The 15709-nt window shown below is 41.7% G+C and overlaps 1 protein-coding gene across 1 annotated transcript in view; it reads left to right on the plus strand.

The window, feature by feature from the left end:
- Positions 1 to 15709, plus strand: part of LOC132072288 (bifunctional heparan sulfate N-deacetylase/N-sulfotransferase 4) — a 48595-nt gene that overhangs the window by 18337 nt on the left and 14549 nt on the right. Inside the window, exons 2-5 of the mRNA XM_059470469.1 lie at positions 1758 to 1845; positions 3909 to 4063; positions 9888 to 10073; positions 10982 to 11110. Coding sequence (XP_059326452.1) covers positions 1758 to 1845; positions 3909 to 4063; positions 9888 to 10073; positions 10982 to 11110 — 558 coding nt within the window. The remainder of the gene's footprint in view (positions 1 to 1757; positions 1846 to 3908; positions 4064 to 9887; positions 10074 to 10981; positions 11111 to 15709) is intronic.

The raw sequence follows: 15709 nt of genomic DNA on the forward strand, positions 1-15709 counted from the left end.
GAGGAGCCCCGGTGATGAAATGATGTTTGTTCCCTGCCCCTTCTCCTACTGCACCTTAAGTGATGATAATTTCTCAAGATGTTCTTCCCTCAAAGGAAAATTCAATTGATTTTGCTCAGCCCATCAGTCTTTCTCAACATATCTAAAATGCTCTAGAGAGCTTGGAAAATTATCTTCTAAAATATAACGACTCTGATTCTACGTTTCTGACTTTAATGGTGTCAATTTAGTGGGGATTTTTACCAGCTGGGGGTTTTCCTCAATGTCTCAGCTAACAGTGGTGTTCATCTCTGAGGTTTTGCATTTTAGTGAACGTTTACTTGTTATATATTATGTAAATATAGTCCCACATGTGAGATTGTCACAGGATTGAAATAATCAACTTACAAAATGTCTGGCAAGATGGGCTGGAAACCATACAACCACCTTAATATTTACTGCTAAAGCACAAGATTTACTGACTTAAGATTGCTTTATTTCCTTCGGCAAGGAGAGGAATTTGCTTGGTGACTGTTGCAGCTGATAAACACTATCTCAATTTTACATCTTCCTTGCAACCCTAAGTATGTTTCTATTTTAAAAACTCAAGGCAGATGCACCCTGCCTGGAAGTCTGTTGTATTACACTCACCCACCTCAGCTGCTTAAACCCTACTTTTGTGGTTTATCCTGCACTGGAGATACTTCTGGTTTCTGGTCCTTGCTTAAATTAGATAAAAAAACTATTTTCCTATGAAGTTAAAGGAAATTATGACCATACAGAATGTAATTTTTTCAAATGAAGGACATTAGCTGGGCTGGGGTAGGGTGTAAACCACTGCAATCATTTTATCTTTGAACTCTGCAAGAACATGAAGGTCCAATCAATAGGAGTGTTATTAATAGATAATAGGAAAAGTTCTCAAGGGCCACATAATGGAGGCACAGAGAATGGATGAAAACAGAGTTTATAACCTATTCAGCATTGGCAAGGCCAACAGGGAGAGAAATGCACTCCCCATCTCACATGCAGCACCCCCAAATTCTAGGGGCTGGGGACCCAAAGCAGATCCGTGCGCAAGGAGCAGCTCCAGGAGCAGTGCAGAGCTAACAACCAGTTGTAAACATCAAGTAAAGCTCACACAGGTTCAATCATCTTCTCCCTTTCCCTAGGAGCTGGAAATACATCCAGAACAAAAACTGGACCAGTGGCCAAGACTATTTCTTCCATAAGCAGCACCCTTTGCTTCCTTTCATTTCCAGTGGATTTACCTTAGCTTGGAGGAGAGAATATAAATAAACATTAATTAAATTAAAAATGCATTTATGACATGGACACAGCTTCTACCACAGGCCAGACCTGAAGCTTTGCTCATTCACACTTAAGCCTGAATTTGCTATTCAGACACAGCCCAAAATGGTCCTGCAGGTAAGCAAATTCCAACACCTTCATGCCTAGATGATGAGCAGTATTCCTAATTTTATTTTGGGGTTTAAGCACATTTTATCAAGCTTCACTAATGAAGTGAGCCAGTATATTGCTGCCTCTGAGTGGCAGGGTTTGAGTCCTGCTATGGATCAGTGCCCCAGGGGAAAATGTCCTGGGCCAAGGCACAGAACCATCACCTCCTTGGACACTCAGGCACCCCCACTACCTTTTCTAGCCCATCAAACTCTCATGGAACAAATTAAGCTCTCTGTAATAGTCCTATAAAAAAAAGATGAGCCCAAAATAATATTAATTTTTCTAAATCCGTGTTAATTTCTTATTTATTTCAGGCTTTACTAGAGACTCAAAATTTACTGCGTACTCAGGTTGCAAATTTTACCTTCAACCTTGGATTTTCAGGAAAATTTTACCACACAGGTAAGAAGGAACTTCATGCAGTTAAATAGGTGACAGAATTTTAAATCTACCTTTAAACATTCCCTTTCTAAATAATCAGAGGGTCTGAGACATCATTTTCCCAATCTTTTATATTTCATCATACCTATCACACCTGAAAAACCTTACTCTGTCTCCTGAGGAAATAGAGAGATCTCTGCAACAACTTTGCCTCCTTTATAACACTAAGATTTACCACCACACATCTTTCAGGAAAACACCAAGGGCATCCTTGTGTACCTGAGCAGTTCATCCATAGTGTGTCTTTACCCCTTCGGACACTGAAATGGTGGAACATCTATTTGTTCTTCTTTAAAACAGAAAGGATTATGCTTCATCTTGGTTGGGTTTTGTTATAGTAAAAGTGCAAAGTTTTATTAGGTGTATATCTAAATGTACGAAAAAAATAATGGGGAAAAGTAGGTTTTTTTCAAGAACCACACTCTACTTCACAAGTTAATAAGGCACTAAATTGACCTAAATCTACAATCTCTTCTTCTAGTTCTTTTTGTATTTCAAATACCCACTTGTTTCCTCTCCATCCCTAACTTGGGCTTATCAAAGAGACCCACAGCTGCCTCACAAATTCCATTTTCTCCCTGCTCTGTCCCATTTTGAAGGCCTGGGTTAAGTTTCTTCACTTGCCCATGCCTGAGTGACTGCAAGTGAATCACAAACCCCAAAAACAGCCAGCAGTCACTCCCAAAATGCAGGGCACAGAGGGAGCAGCCATCAGGCCTTTCTCTTCAGTATGGAATTCTCCAGTAAACAAGGTTGTTTTCTTTTTCCTGCAGCACTCCCATCATAGGAGAGCAGCTTCCTTAGAACTCGCAGAGTGCTGCAAAGAGGGAAGCAAAGGGATTCAGTGACTCTGGGAGAAAGGTTCAAAGTACTGCTCTCCTTGTGTAGTGGCATTCTTCAAAAACCACGGCAGAAATGGAAAATAAAAGCCAAGAGCTGAAGTGCAGGCACTGAACAGGGATCTCTGGATGTTCCTGCCAAGTAAACAGTGACATCCGTGGAGCTTTCGCTTCCAATGAGTTTTGCAAAACATTAAAGGGCCTGTAAGAAGACAGGATTTCTGTGTTTACATCAGGAGACTGATTTTGGCAATTATTTCTTAGACTGAAACAAAATGAAAGCATTCAAATTGCAATGAACACAAAGGAAATGTGCTAAAAACCAAATATTGTTGGGTGGCTTGAAGGTGAGGTTACTGGAATGTCACTGTGCCTTTCCAGGCTGCAAAAGCAGGGCAGATGTGTCTGCAAATGGTGGCAGCATCATTGTGTCCTCTCTCAAATTGAAGGCTTTCTTTGTTACAGCCACAAATCCTCGCTTCTGCCTGAAGCAGATCCCCTTCACTAACACAGGAGGTTTTATTGGGTTTCAAGATTAAATCTGGTCAAAATTGAATATTGAACCCTAAGAAATATTTGGAAGCCTTTGCCATTACAGCTTCATGCTTTCCACCTAGTTGTATTTTAAAACTTGTTTCACACTTTACCAGAAATGATCAGATTTCAATTAACCAAGGCTAATAAAGGGGTACTTACAAGGAGGATAGAGGGGAAGCTTTGCTAAGATTTCATTTTTATCCATATGTTGCCTTTATGGAGTGTACTTGGTATTTAACAGTGACATTATTATCGGGACAAAATGGAAAATAACTGATACCTTTTCTTTAATACCAAACATCATCATTTGTCCAGCTTTCAAAAGACCTGGAAAACAGCATTAATATTCCTGGCACTGTTTTGTCATATTAAATCCATCTGCCAGGTTATGGGGATAAAAAGATAGTGTGGCATTAAAATAAAGTAAATAGAGAAAATGGGGAGGGGGTGGTTTTGAAGATCATTATATATTAAAAAGAAAGTCCTACTGTTTATATTTAATATTCCCATAGTTAGTAAACATAATAGGAACACAGTGAGACAAGCCAAGGACACCAGGGTTTTTGGCAGACTCTTCTGTGTTTAAAAAGCAATTATGGGCCTTTTTTGCTTTCTAGTAACTTTTTTGTTCCTTTCTTCCCTCTGCAGGGACTGAGGAGGAGGATGAGGGTGATGACCTGCTGCTGAGATCTGTGGATGAATTCTGGTGGTTTCCCCACATGTGGAGTCACATGCAGCCACACCTCTTCCACAACGAGTCCTCACTGGTGGAGCAGATGATCCTCAACAAAGAGTTTGCAATGGTGAGGAAGAGTTCCCAAGAGATTTACTGGGATGCCTTCACTACCGTGGCCATGCCTTCCCCACTGGTTTCATGCTTGTCTATACAATACCTATAATTTACTCAGGCATGCAAACAGAGGCATGAGTGAGGTTAGAAACTCATCCCAAACCCAGCCTGTTTGTGACTAAAACTGAATTTTGTCTTGGCCTTTCCCACTGACACAGGCTCTCTGCAGAGGGAGCAGCCCTGCCCCAGAATCCTGGCAGGACCATGGGGATCAGAATCAGTGCAAACACAGCAGACAGCAGCTGGCCTAAACAGCTTTAGGCAGCACTTTGTACACAGGTTATCAGCTTGGCAAACTCTGCTGCAAAATACTCAGTAAGGCAGGGAGGAAGCTACAGTGAACTCTAAACCTGGTGTGTGGTCTGGGACAAATCTTGATGCTGACAAGTGAAGCTTCTGGGTTTCACTGTGTCTTTTTAAATGACCTGCTTGGAAAATGCAGGTCATTGAATACAGCTAACCTCTTGCTGATATTGACAGATAATTGTGCTTCCCTTTTCCTCATTTGTGCTCTGAACTTCCATGAGCCACCCTCCCCCTTGCCCAGACCTCACAGTACTTGTACTATTTACAGCCTTTTCAGGATAATTCTGCTGGCTTATTGCACATGGCAAAGAGAACCTGAAATCCATAAATGCTGGCTTTGGAAAGACACTGTGTGGTCTTTGGTGAGGCACAGAAATGCCAAGCAACCAGAGCTGCTCCCAGGAGCTGAGGGACACAGTGGGGCTTTCTCAGCTGCTTTGGGAACAGCAGTTCCCCAACCCTTCCCAGCTTCCAAAGGCCAAGCCCCTGCCTCCCAACCCTCACATGAGCCAAGGCACATCAGGAAAAAGGCAGAGGCAAATGCCTGAACAAGCAGTTGGAAGCAATTTATTCCCTTGTTTATGGAAATACTTTCCAACCAACCTTTAAAGAAAATTAATTAAAAATGGCTTAACTGTTTACTTGTTATGCCAGACTTGCCTCCCTTCCCATCTCCTGCTTGGCAGGATGGCTTCCTTTGCTTTCTACACTCCTGCTTCCCTGTCAGCCTTCCTGGCACAGCCTGTTCATGCCTTTGGTGTAGCCTGGCCCAGAGACACAAACAGAGCTGAGACTTGAAATGCAAGAGTAATTTTTTAAATAATCCATATCTCAAAAATACACAACCCCTTCATCTTTAAACCTCTGGGGAAATTCTAGTATTTTCAGGAAGCATGGAGTCACCCAGGTCGAGCCACCTTTGGGAGTAAAATCTATAGCATGGCCTGAAAACAGAGCTGGTAATGGAATCTGTTTCTAACTTCCACTCCAGAAAGATAAAGCCTGTGTCCTGAAGGGTAGAGACTCCTTAGGGTGCCTATAAATAAGGAGCTGATGTCAGTGAAAAGCTGCTGTTATTACACTTTTATTTCCTGCTAACATTTCAACAGGGGTTGTATCAACCCCTTGACCTTGAATCTATATGAGCTGTACCATTTACTTATGAGAACATTTCTTTTCAAAAGGCTTCCTCTGAAATTCTCCCTTGTGGGAGAAATTCATCTTCCCTCTATGACAGCCTCCCTGATAGCTATCAGAGAGGTCCCAGCCATGACTTCAGAGTGGTTTCATTCCTCCCTGGCTGTCTCATCCTCAGCATCATGTCTTACTTAAGAAACAAATTCCCTGTTCTGCAGCTGCACTTCTCTAAGCCCTTCAAGTTAAAGCAAACCTCTTCCCATTATTCTCTGATGTCCAAGGTGGATCCAAATTTAAAATAGATGTCTGGAACAATACATGGAAAATTTGCTTGATGTTACATGTGTTTTGTCTGTTGTCCACTATATTATACTCAGGAGAACACAGCTTGATGCTGGTGCCATTTTCTCCTGCATTTCTCATTTATTGACCATATCTCCCTACCTCCTGTTTTGGCTGCACATACAGGTGACACTTTGTGTCAGCTTCTGCAAGAAAAGCTGCAGTAATTATTTGGAAGTGCGATCACATTAATTCTTCACCTAAGGTGCTATTACTTTGTTCACTTTTTTTAAACATGGCTAAGGAGGTAACAAGGTTTTCTGGAAGGGAGAGCACACCATTATATCCAAGAACAATACTCAAGGTTGCTGAAGATGCCAAATAACACCCAAAAGTTCTGTTTATTATGACCTTTTGTCTCCTCTGGCTGGTAGATAAAAGCCTTGGCTCTGTTTCACATGGCTTTATCCACACCTCCTAACAAAGCTCTGTAAAATGGAGCTTACAATTGCAGCCTGCCTCAAATAGCTCTGTCAGCACACAGATAGAAATCAGGTACCTAAACAGCTTTTTTACACACAGAACTAATTGCTAATTAGGTATCTAATTGCCTTGATCTTAGTGCAGATATGGACACCTCTGTGCATCTGCCTTCAAGGATTCCCTTCCACGCACATTGCATGTGAACCAGGAGGCTGCCTTCACCCAGAGCCCTCCAAATTGTTCCATGCATCCCTGAGATATTTATCATTTCCACTGCCTCCGTGGTGAGAGGAAGAAACTTGCTCACATCCTGCAATAAATGTCATTGTCCCATTGCTCTGGATCTGGTAGGCAGCAGGGGAAATTTGCCTGGCAAAATCCTTATCCAAGTGTACCTGAGTGATGGCCCCACAGCTGCACCATGCATAGCCCCATTCCCAAAGTCCTCACAGCCAAATCTCTCATCAAGCATGAGATCCTCAGCCCCAGAGGAGCAAGAGGCAGAGGTTTTAACTGTGCTAAAGTTACAGGCTACCCAAAGCTTTGCTATCCCAATGTCATCCTATTTATGCAAATATGGATGGTGTGTTCCAGAGCCTACCTAAGGAAGTGGGAAATTAAAATTATTTTGATTATCAGTTGGATTTGAGTCGATCATGTTTTGTGGTTTTGGGTTTTTCTCTATCAGAGAATCCCAAAATCCATTAAAAACATTAATGAACAAAATCTCAGATTAAATTTTACAAACTGATAATTCCTCAAGTACTATTCTCCTTGTTTATAGGCATTGCAATGGATACACAGAGAGGCAAAAAAATTACTCAAGGGGAGATCTCTGATAGCATATATTCCAGAAATAAAACAAACCAAGCTTTCCCTGCCATCAATAACAAGATATTCCTCCTCACCCTTTGTACATCCTTATCTGACAAAAACAAGTAGAATGTATCTAATCCAAAGCCTGTAGCTCTTTATTCCATCCCTGGTTTGTTTGCTCAGTGATTATCTTCTGTGCTCATTTGTGAGTACAAAGCCCAAAGCACAGCAGAGACAGGGCAAAAACTGTCACTGGCTCCACGAGGCAGCTGGGAGCTGACAGGAAGGAGAAACAAAGATGTAGAACTAAACAAATCAATTGAGGACCTGTCTAGCAGCACTCCTTGGCTCCCACCTCCTGCTTACAGCCAACTGCAGATGCACATTAGCACTTCCTCTGCCTGCACCTCTTGAGCTGCTCAAACCACAAGTACAGCAGGAGCTTTTAATACACCAATTAAATCCCAACAATGGGAGAGCTCAGTGACCAAACAGTCAAGGCTAAAGCATCTACATGTGATGAAAAGAGCCTCATTTGGCCCATTATTAATATCTGTACTTCATGTGGGGAAGGAGAGCTGCCCACTGCCTCTAAAAATGGGCTGTGAATAGAGGATAAAATCATCCTGTGCAGCAGGATCAGATTTATTCTGCCTCACCTTATTTTGTTCTGAAATACTCATTTGCTGCATCACCTGCTATCAGACAAAGCCAAAAGGTTGTGCAAACTTAGCTGAGGTTGAATTTAGCTTTTGCATCTAATAAAAGCCTTCACACCTGCACCTTGACTGACTGTGTGCAAAGACCTACAGTAGACATAAAATTTATTAAATTAAAAGTTAGCATTCTTATTTCCTCTAACAATGGCAAATCATACCTACATTCCAAACTAAACCAACAAGCACAAATTTTGAAAACAAAAAACCCAATGTACATTTTCAAGGCAAAAATCAGGCAATTGCTCCTTAGAATACACAAGAAAAATACTCAGTATTTCTCATATCTTGACACACCAGTATACGCCTCCTTTAACACATGAGTTTTCACTCCCAAAATAAGTTTAATAACAAAAAATCAGAAAATCATTAAAAGGGGACACACAGTATTTAATCTTCCCAGGTAAACTGCAAATAGAACTGCCCAAAGAAAACAGAATTATTTGATAGTTGTTTCTTCTTAACTCCATATTGGCTATCGGATGTATTTGTGTGATGAGCTATGCAGTGAGCAGGTTTTATTCAGAGACTAACTTGTGTTTTATGTTGAGAACTCCTGAAAAACTGTCTGATTTGATTTGTGAATGGCAGATCACCATTTCAGCATTCTGTTGCCATGGCAATTCCAGCATCAAACAGCCAGGAGATAAACAGGATCTTACACATATTCATCCAGATCCCTACTTTGGGATAAGTCATCCGGAGCAGTGTTCATTGTCAACCCCAGGACACATTTGCCTTACATCTCTGTTTCTGTGTACTCCCTACCCCACATTTTGTGAAGGTTTGTCCATGAAAGCTGAGACAGGATATTCAGGTTAACAGTTTCACAGTCTGAGCATCACAGACCTCCCAGGCATGGCAATAAATGGCCAGATTCAAAGAAATCTTTTGATACAGCTTTTTCCTTTTTACATGTCCATGGCAAAAAAAAAAAATTAAATAGAGAACAGGGTGATTTACCATCTGTCATTATAGAGCTATCCCTCATTCCACCCTTTAACTGACTCATGCCTCTCAAGTAGGTAACAGCATTAACAAACTGAAATTACTTTATGTCCTCAGTAAATGACAAAATAGAGAGTTTGGGTTTCTCTTTTACAGGATTGGTCTGTAACCGGAGGTCTTTACTATAAGGAGTGGATCATTTAAAGTGGTTGCATTATGTAATGTAGGAATTAGCGTTCCCTACAGATTTAACCTCATTTTTGCCAATGAATCAAAACCCTTTCTTTGTTAAGTACTTGAGGATGCCCAGCAGAACCTGCTGTTCCTGGAATTAAAGTAATCAATGGATAATGTGGGCAAAAGGAAGGACAAAAACCCCCCCATAAAATAATAATTTCATATCTTAGCCATTTCTCTCTGCAGATCAGTTTTAAAGGAGTAGAAAAGGGATGACGTATCTGGTAGTACTGGGAGCAAGATGAATTTGTGTCTTTGGAGGAAATTTGCAAGATAACCTATAGATTATATGATGAACACGCATATATTTCCATAGAGGAATTGAGCTAAATATAGATATTGATAAAATGTAAAAGTAGTCCAAGCTATTTTTTGCTATACTCTAACACCATGGAAAAAATCAGGAGATTCAGAAGATATGAGGAATATTTACTTATAAAACTAGGAAGGAATCTTTCTCCTATGCCAGAACTAGGAAACAAAACCCCATATATGTCACTGCAACATTTTTTTTCATCTGTTTACTAGCTTAGTAAATAAGCAGCAGTGGTTCACTAGATTACCTTTAAAAAGAACCAGGCAAAATATGTGCAATATGTAATGGATCAGGAGGCAAATCTATTCCATGCAACAGCAATGGAACATAATCCAGAAGGATTACTTCTTCCTCACTGCAGTCACCCAACTGTAATTCCAGTTCCTTCCAGCTCGTGCTACAGTAGGTACAACTCTGTCTAGGGACAGCAGCTTCTCCAGGGCCACAGTGTGCAGGAACACAGCTTTGAATGATGACGTGGGAGGGTGTTCTGTGTGTCCCTAACGTGTCCATCCCTGTGGTGCCCTACCCTGCAGGAGCACAGCATCCCCACGGGCATGGGCTACGCGGTGGCCCCGCACCACTCGGGGGTGTACCCGGTGCACGCGCAGCTCTACGAGGCCTGGAAGAAGGTGTGGCACATCCGTGTGACCAGCACAGAGGAGTACCCACACCTGAAACCTGCACGGTACAGACGGGGCTTCATCCACAATGGCATCATGGTACACTGCATTTCCATGTTCATAGCAATACTACTGCAGGGACTCCAGAGGGGGCTGCTCTTACTGGAGGCCTCGCCTCTGCCAGCATCCTTAACATTCCTTAAAATTCCCCAGGATCCAGCAGCTGTAAGGATGCCCAAAGAGTGCATTTGTTAGGCAGTTTAAAAGAGGGGGACAAAAGTCACACAGACTCAGGCAACTGTAGAAGTATTCCTCAGAAACTAAATGTGCTCATGGCCCCATCACTACCAGCCGAGTTGTGGCTGCACTCTGTGAAATCATTAAATGGCCTAAGACCTCTGTTCCCAGCTCTGCTTCATCTTTATGCATGAAAGGATTAGAAACCCATCACCTGGGAAGGTGAACAGGTGTAAGTAATCTCCTCCAGCACTTCTGCAAAGCTGAAGTTTCAGCTCTGCTCCTGAAATTCCCAGAGGCAGGACTGGGACACCTGCCTGACTCTTACACCCCTCACCCAGGGGGGAGAAGTCTCCTCCCATGCACTTAAAAGTGCACAGAAGACAGGAAAACTTAGCAAGCCCTTTGGCCTGTCCTACCAAGCTGGGTGTTCTAAAGTGAACTGACAAATATTCCAAGGGATGGTTTCAAGTCCCAAAAGCTGCTCTGAATATTGCCTGTGCATACCAAGTGCAATTTGTGATCCCCTAAACAAGGCAGAGGGAGTGGCTCAAAAGCAAATTCCTGCAGAGTCCAATTACTGCTGGAACAGACTCAAGATCAGCAGTATTTTTACACATGTACCCAAATGCTCTACAAATGCAGGTTTTGGTTGTTGTTTTAACTGAGTAAAACTATATAAAATATTGAATAAAGGGAAATCAAAGTCCTTCCCCAGGTTGATTATGGCACTGCAATACCTGAATAAGCTGCTGTTCCTCTGTTCCCAGGTGCTCCCTCGACAGACCTGTGGCCTTTTCACTCACACTATTTTTTACAAGGAATATCCTGGTGGTCCTCAGGAGCTGGACAAAAGTATCCGAGGAGGGGAACTGTTCCTCACCATTCTCCTGAACCCCGTAGGTACCTTCTGTGCTGTTTTTGGATGTGCTGGCTGGCAGGAAGGAGGGAGGGGGAAAGGGAAGGAGATCAGGTTGGGAAATCAAAGCCAGGACCACTTGCTCAGATGTAACAAGCAGTTTAAGAACAAAGGAGAAAAGTGTCTTCTGCCAATTTCCAGCTACAACTGTACCTGCAACAATTTCCTGGGAAATGCATTAATTCTAGCTCCTTATTGTTTCCCAGCCTGAAGCCAGGTCCCCCGGAGAGACATGTGTGAAGCTGAAACTAACCTGTGAGGGTAGAAAAAACTGATCTTGTTCATTTTTTTTCTTTTTTTCATGAACTTAGCTCCTCAGGCGCTCCTCATATAGCTCGATGGAAACCCCAGGGCTCAGGCCTGATACCATTCCTCCATCACCATCTCCTAAAAACAGGTTTTGAGCTGCTAAAAAAAATGCCTGGTACCATTTAAGACAGGGGCCTAGAGGTGCAAGGAGCAAGCAAAAGAGCCAACCCCCCCTATGTATTGATTATTTTTTCTTGACATTGTCCTCCCTCCTTCCCATTGCACCCAAACAAGCTGCACCAGGCACAAGATGAATGTCCCTGTCTTTCCAGGTGGCCTCATTTTCAGTGAGTTTAAACTCCAGTACTCATTGACTCCTCTGCAGAGCTAAAGCAACTTCAGGTAGAGCTGACTCAAATCCAGGTCACTTTTATTTAGACACCTAAAAATAGATTTTTGGTGCTATACAGTTAGATGCTGGTGAGTGAACGTTTGGCTGGGTAAGTGAGTTGGTGTCCGAGTGGGATTCAGTGGTCTTAGAGAAATGGAACTTTTCTATCAGGAATTTTTCTATACCATACACATGACACCTCACTTGAGAATAAAACAGATCCTTCTTCTTTATCCTGCCTCCCCACTACCTGCAGTTCTCTCAGGCTGGCTTTTCTTCCCATGCTTTCCTGAACTGTAGCTTGGAATTCACACTGAGCTTTATCATACTTGGATGAATACCTGTGCATTTCTCACTGAGGTGAAGATTTCCTCAGATTTGGGCAGGGCAGCAGCCTGCAGCAGAGCATGTACAACTCCTAACCCCACAAGCAATGCTTAGAACAGCCCAAATTCCTCAGCCAATCTGTGTCCCAATAACTTGAGAGCGCCCTAGATATTGGTGGTGGTATTTGAAAAAACTGCCATGATCAACTTTTGATTAAACAGTTTTTCAAAAGATATATACAAACTCCATCCCTTCCTCAGATCATGGTTAGCAATTTCAGCAAATATATTACAAATACCTATTAAGCTCAAATACCAAAAATGTTTGTGCTTCCATGAAGCAATATCACACAGATGATTAAATTAGAAAGTGCCCAAGGGACACAGCATTGACATAAAGTTTGCAGAGAGATTGTCAAGGGGATCTTCTGATGGAATTTTTTTAAAATGGCTTCTGCTAAATACTCTGTGGCTCAGAGAGATATTTTCACTGTATAATTTATGAATCCTAAAGATGAGTCATGTCTGGCAGAGATGATTTAGTAGTAGGCAGAGGAGGGATAAATTCCACCAAGACAGACAGAAATCAAACCAACTTCCTTGGAGTTTTAATGAGGGTTACAAGAATCCCAGGCAGACCTTTCCAGAATCCAGCTAAGGCAGCAGGCTGCTCAAGTCTGCAGTCTGGGGTACTTACTCTTTGCATAAACACTTCAAAGCAAAGCTCATTGAAGTTAGTGGGGAAGGCTCAGCAAACAGACTGGCCTTGAAATAAACCCAAATAGCCAAACTCTTTCAAAGGTATCAATCCAGCTCCCCTCTGAAGGGTTTCCTTCATGTGGAGGCTAAGAGCAATAACAAGGAGCTTCAGATGTATGTACAAATAAGAAATGCAAATACAGTTTGGGGCAGAAAATTAAATATTATCTTCTTGGACTTTTGCTTTACTATTTGATACAAGTAAGAAAAATTTCAGTTTAAAGTTTCTTACCTCCCTTGCCAGACCAAAGCTGACTGTTCAACCAGAGTTAAGTTATAATCATCTTTGATGTTATTTACTATGTGGTTTGACAAACATCAAAACCCAGTTAGTCACTAAATCTTAATTAGGACAGACCTCCCAAAAGCTGTAGCATCAGCACTTGCACAGTAGCAGTGAAAAGAGAGCAGCAAAACCACCACACTCACTAGAAATAAGGGAAGAGGGAAAAATTACATCTAAAGCTACAACCAACCAAAATGTAAAAAAGCTTTATAGAACTGGTTTTGTGCCCAATCTTATTTTGATAGCAAAATAAAACTTGTCCCAACACTATGATTCTTGTAACAGCATAAGTATTTCTATTAAGTATAGGTAGATCTTAAGCCAAGAAAACACATTAATACTCCAAAAAGTACATTGCTGCTCATGATGTATCTTCAAAGACAGGAGTGCAATATCAAAGAGCATCTTAAAAAAAAAATCACCATGTCCTTAATGGGAAAGTAACACTACCCAGCTATGTAAATATGCTAGAAAATTCTCTGGTTCTGATCAGCATTATGAAAAAAATATTTAGGTTTTCTGCAGGTGTGCAGCATCCCACAGCTCCAGCAGCAGAGGCAAAGTCAGCTTGAAACTTGCAAAAATTTATTTTCTGTTTAAAACCACGTTGAACAGCATCATGTGATTTTTTTCTCTGCCTAAACTTCTCAATTCTTTACAACTTTTTGCAGTGCTTTGAGATATCTTTTTAACATTTGCTTCATTGGGTTATATAAGATGAAAAAAGAAAGCTTATGGCATTTCAAAGGAGTTCAACATTTCAGTTATTTTCAGTCTTTTAAAAATTCTACCGCTGGTTATTTGCTTAGCTAATTATGCTTTAGAATAACTTTTTCTTCTCACAGAATATGTTCTTACAATCTCCCTCCCTCACTGTTTTTTTCACCAGTGCTGTGCCACATTGGTTTTCTTTTAAACCTCTTCCCATCAATTCTCCAGGCACTTCTGGTTTTGCCACACTCCATAGAGAAACGAGCAGTAGAACCAGCCTGCTTTAAGGTGCCTGCTTTTTTTTTTTTTGGAAAGGGAATTTGGTGTGGAAGCTGTGCTATTTTCCCAGGCTCCCATCATCTGCTATCATGACCAAACACAGAACAGGAGGTGGAGAGAGCAAATGGGATGAACAGAGCAAATCCCTCTCTGCTTCCAAATGTAACCTGTGAAAACTCAGAATTAAAGGCAACCCATTTGTAACAAAGTCCCCAAAACGTTAAAGCTTTCAACAGCAGAAAAAAAAAAAAAAAAAAAAAAAAAAAAAAAAAAAAAAAAAAAAAAAACCAACAACCAGGTTTCTCATAGGCAAAGTTAGAGAGCTCCATTGGTGCTGAAGTTTTCAGGGAGATTTTCCACATCCAAATGTCAGACTCAAAACCGAGTGGGTTCTCTGACCCTGCCCTTCATTCAGTCTCCCGGGAAGAGCCTGACATGTTTAATGCTTTTACAAACTGTTCTATTTATCACCTCTTGAGTATCCACAAGGTCTCCCACTATCTGTTTGATGGCTCCTTTCCTTTCCTCCCCTGCTCCACAGGCCATAAACAACAGCCATAAACATTTAACAGCCAAGATAAGCTAATAAATACAGCCCTAAATATTATTGCCTCCACGAACAACAGCGAGAGAGTCATTTCTCCTAAAAAACACCTCCTTAAACCGGAGAGCTTTTTATTAAGCCAGCAAGTGACAGCACAAAAGGCACCTCAGTCGGGCACTACAGCAAAAATGAGTGTATGGGGCTTTGAGGAGAAGCAGCAACACCCACGGGCTTGGTTGAGCAGTCAGTGAATTGGATTTATTTGCCAATGGGATACACGTTTTCCCATTACCCATTCATCTTGAAAAGCTTTTGGATAACCCAGGATCCTGGCACCCCTTTCCTGCAGCACCCTTTTATCTCTCCCTGTTACACAGGAATTCATCAGGACTGACTCTTCCTTTCCCCTTCCTCTCACAGGGTGTTTTCACTCCATCTCCCACTGACCCCTTTCCATAGTTCCGCCATCAAAATGGGCACAAGTAATTTTCTCCCTATTTTTATATGCATAACCCTCCCTATTCTAGGTTTACACCTGCCTCACCACACAGGATGTAGAGTCGGGCACACCCTGCCCAGGATTTGGCCCATAAAGCCACCAAAGTATCACATATTTGCAGCTGACAGATCAGGTTAAAAATGGAAAAGCAGCAGAAAAAGGGTGAAGTTAAACACTTCAGGCTTCTCTTCCCACTTCAATCAAACACCCCTAAGAAGCTTTAAGCAGAGGTGAAACGTGGCAGATGAATTTCAGAAAGATTAGCTTTTCTTCACAGGAATTTGGTTGTCGAGAGCGAAATCAGACCTGTGATTGAAAGGTAACTTTGAACTCCCCTCAGCAGAAGCTACAGGCAGCCCATAATAATGTTCATTATTATTCCAACTCCCTGGGAAGTGGCATGGGACACTTTTAATTCTGAGGGCCACTTAAAGGCATTTCCATTTTTAAACTCTCCCCATGACTAAAGGGCTTTTGCTCATTCCCAGCCTGTTGGATCTGCATTCTCCACATCCTGCATGTGCCACACTTGGAA

Source organism: Ammospiza nelsoni, chromosome 4, assembly GCF_027579445.1.
Source record: "Ammospiza nelsoni isolate bAmmNel1 chromosome 4, bAmmNel1.pri, whole genome shotgun sequence".
NCBI classification, from domain to species: domain Eukaryota; kingdom Metazoa; phylum Chordata; class Aves; order Passeriformes; family Passerellidae; genus Ammospiza; species Ammospiza nelsoni.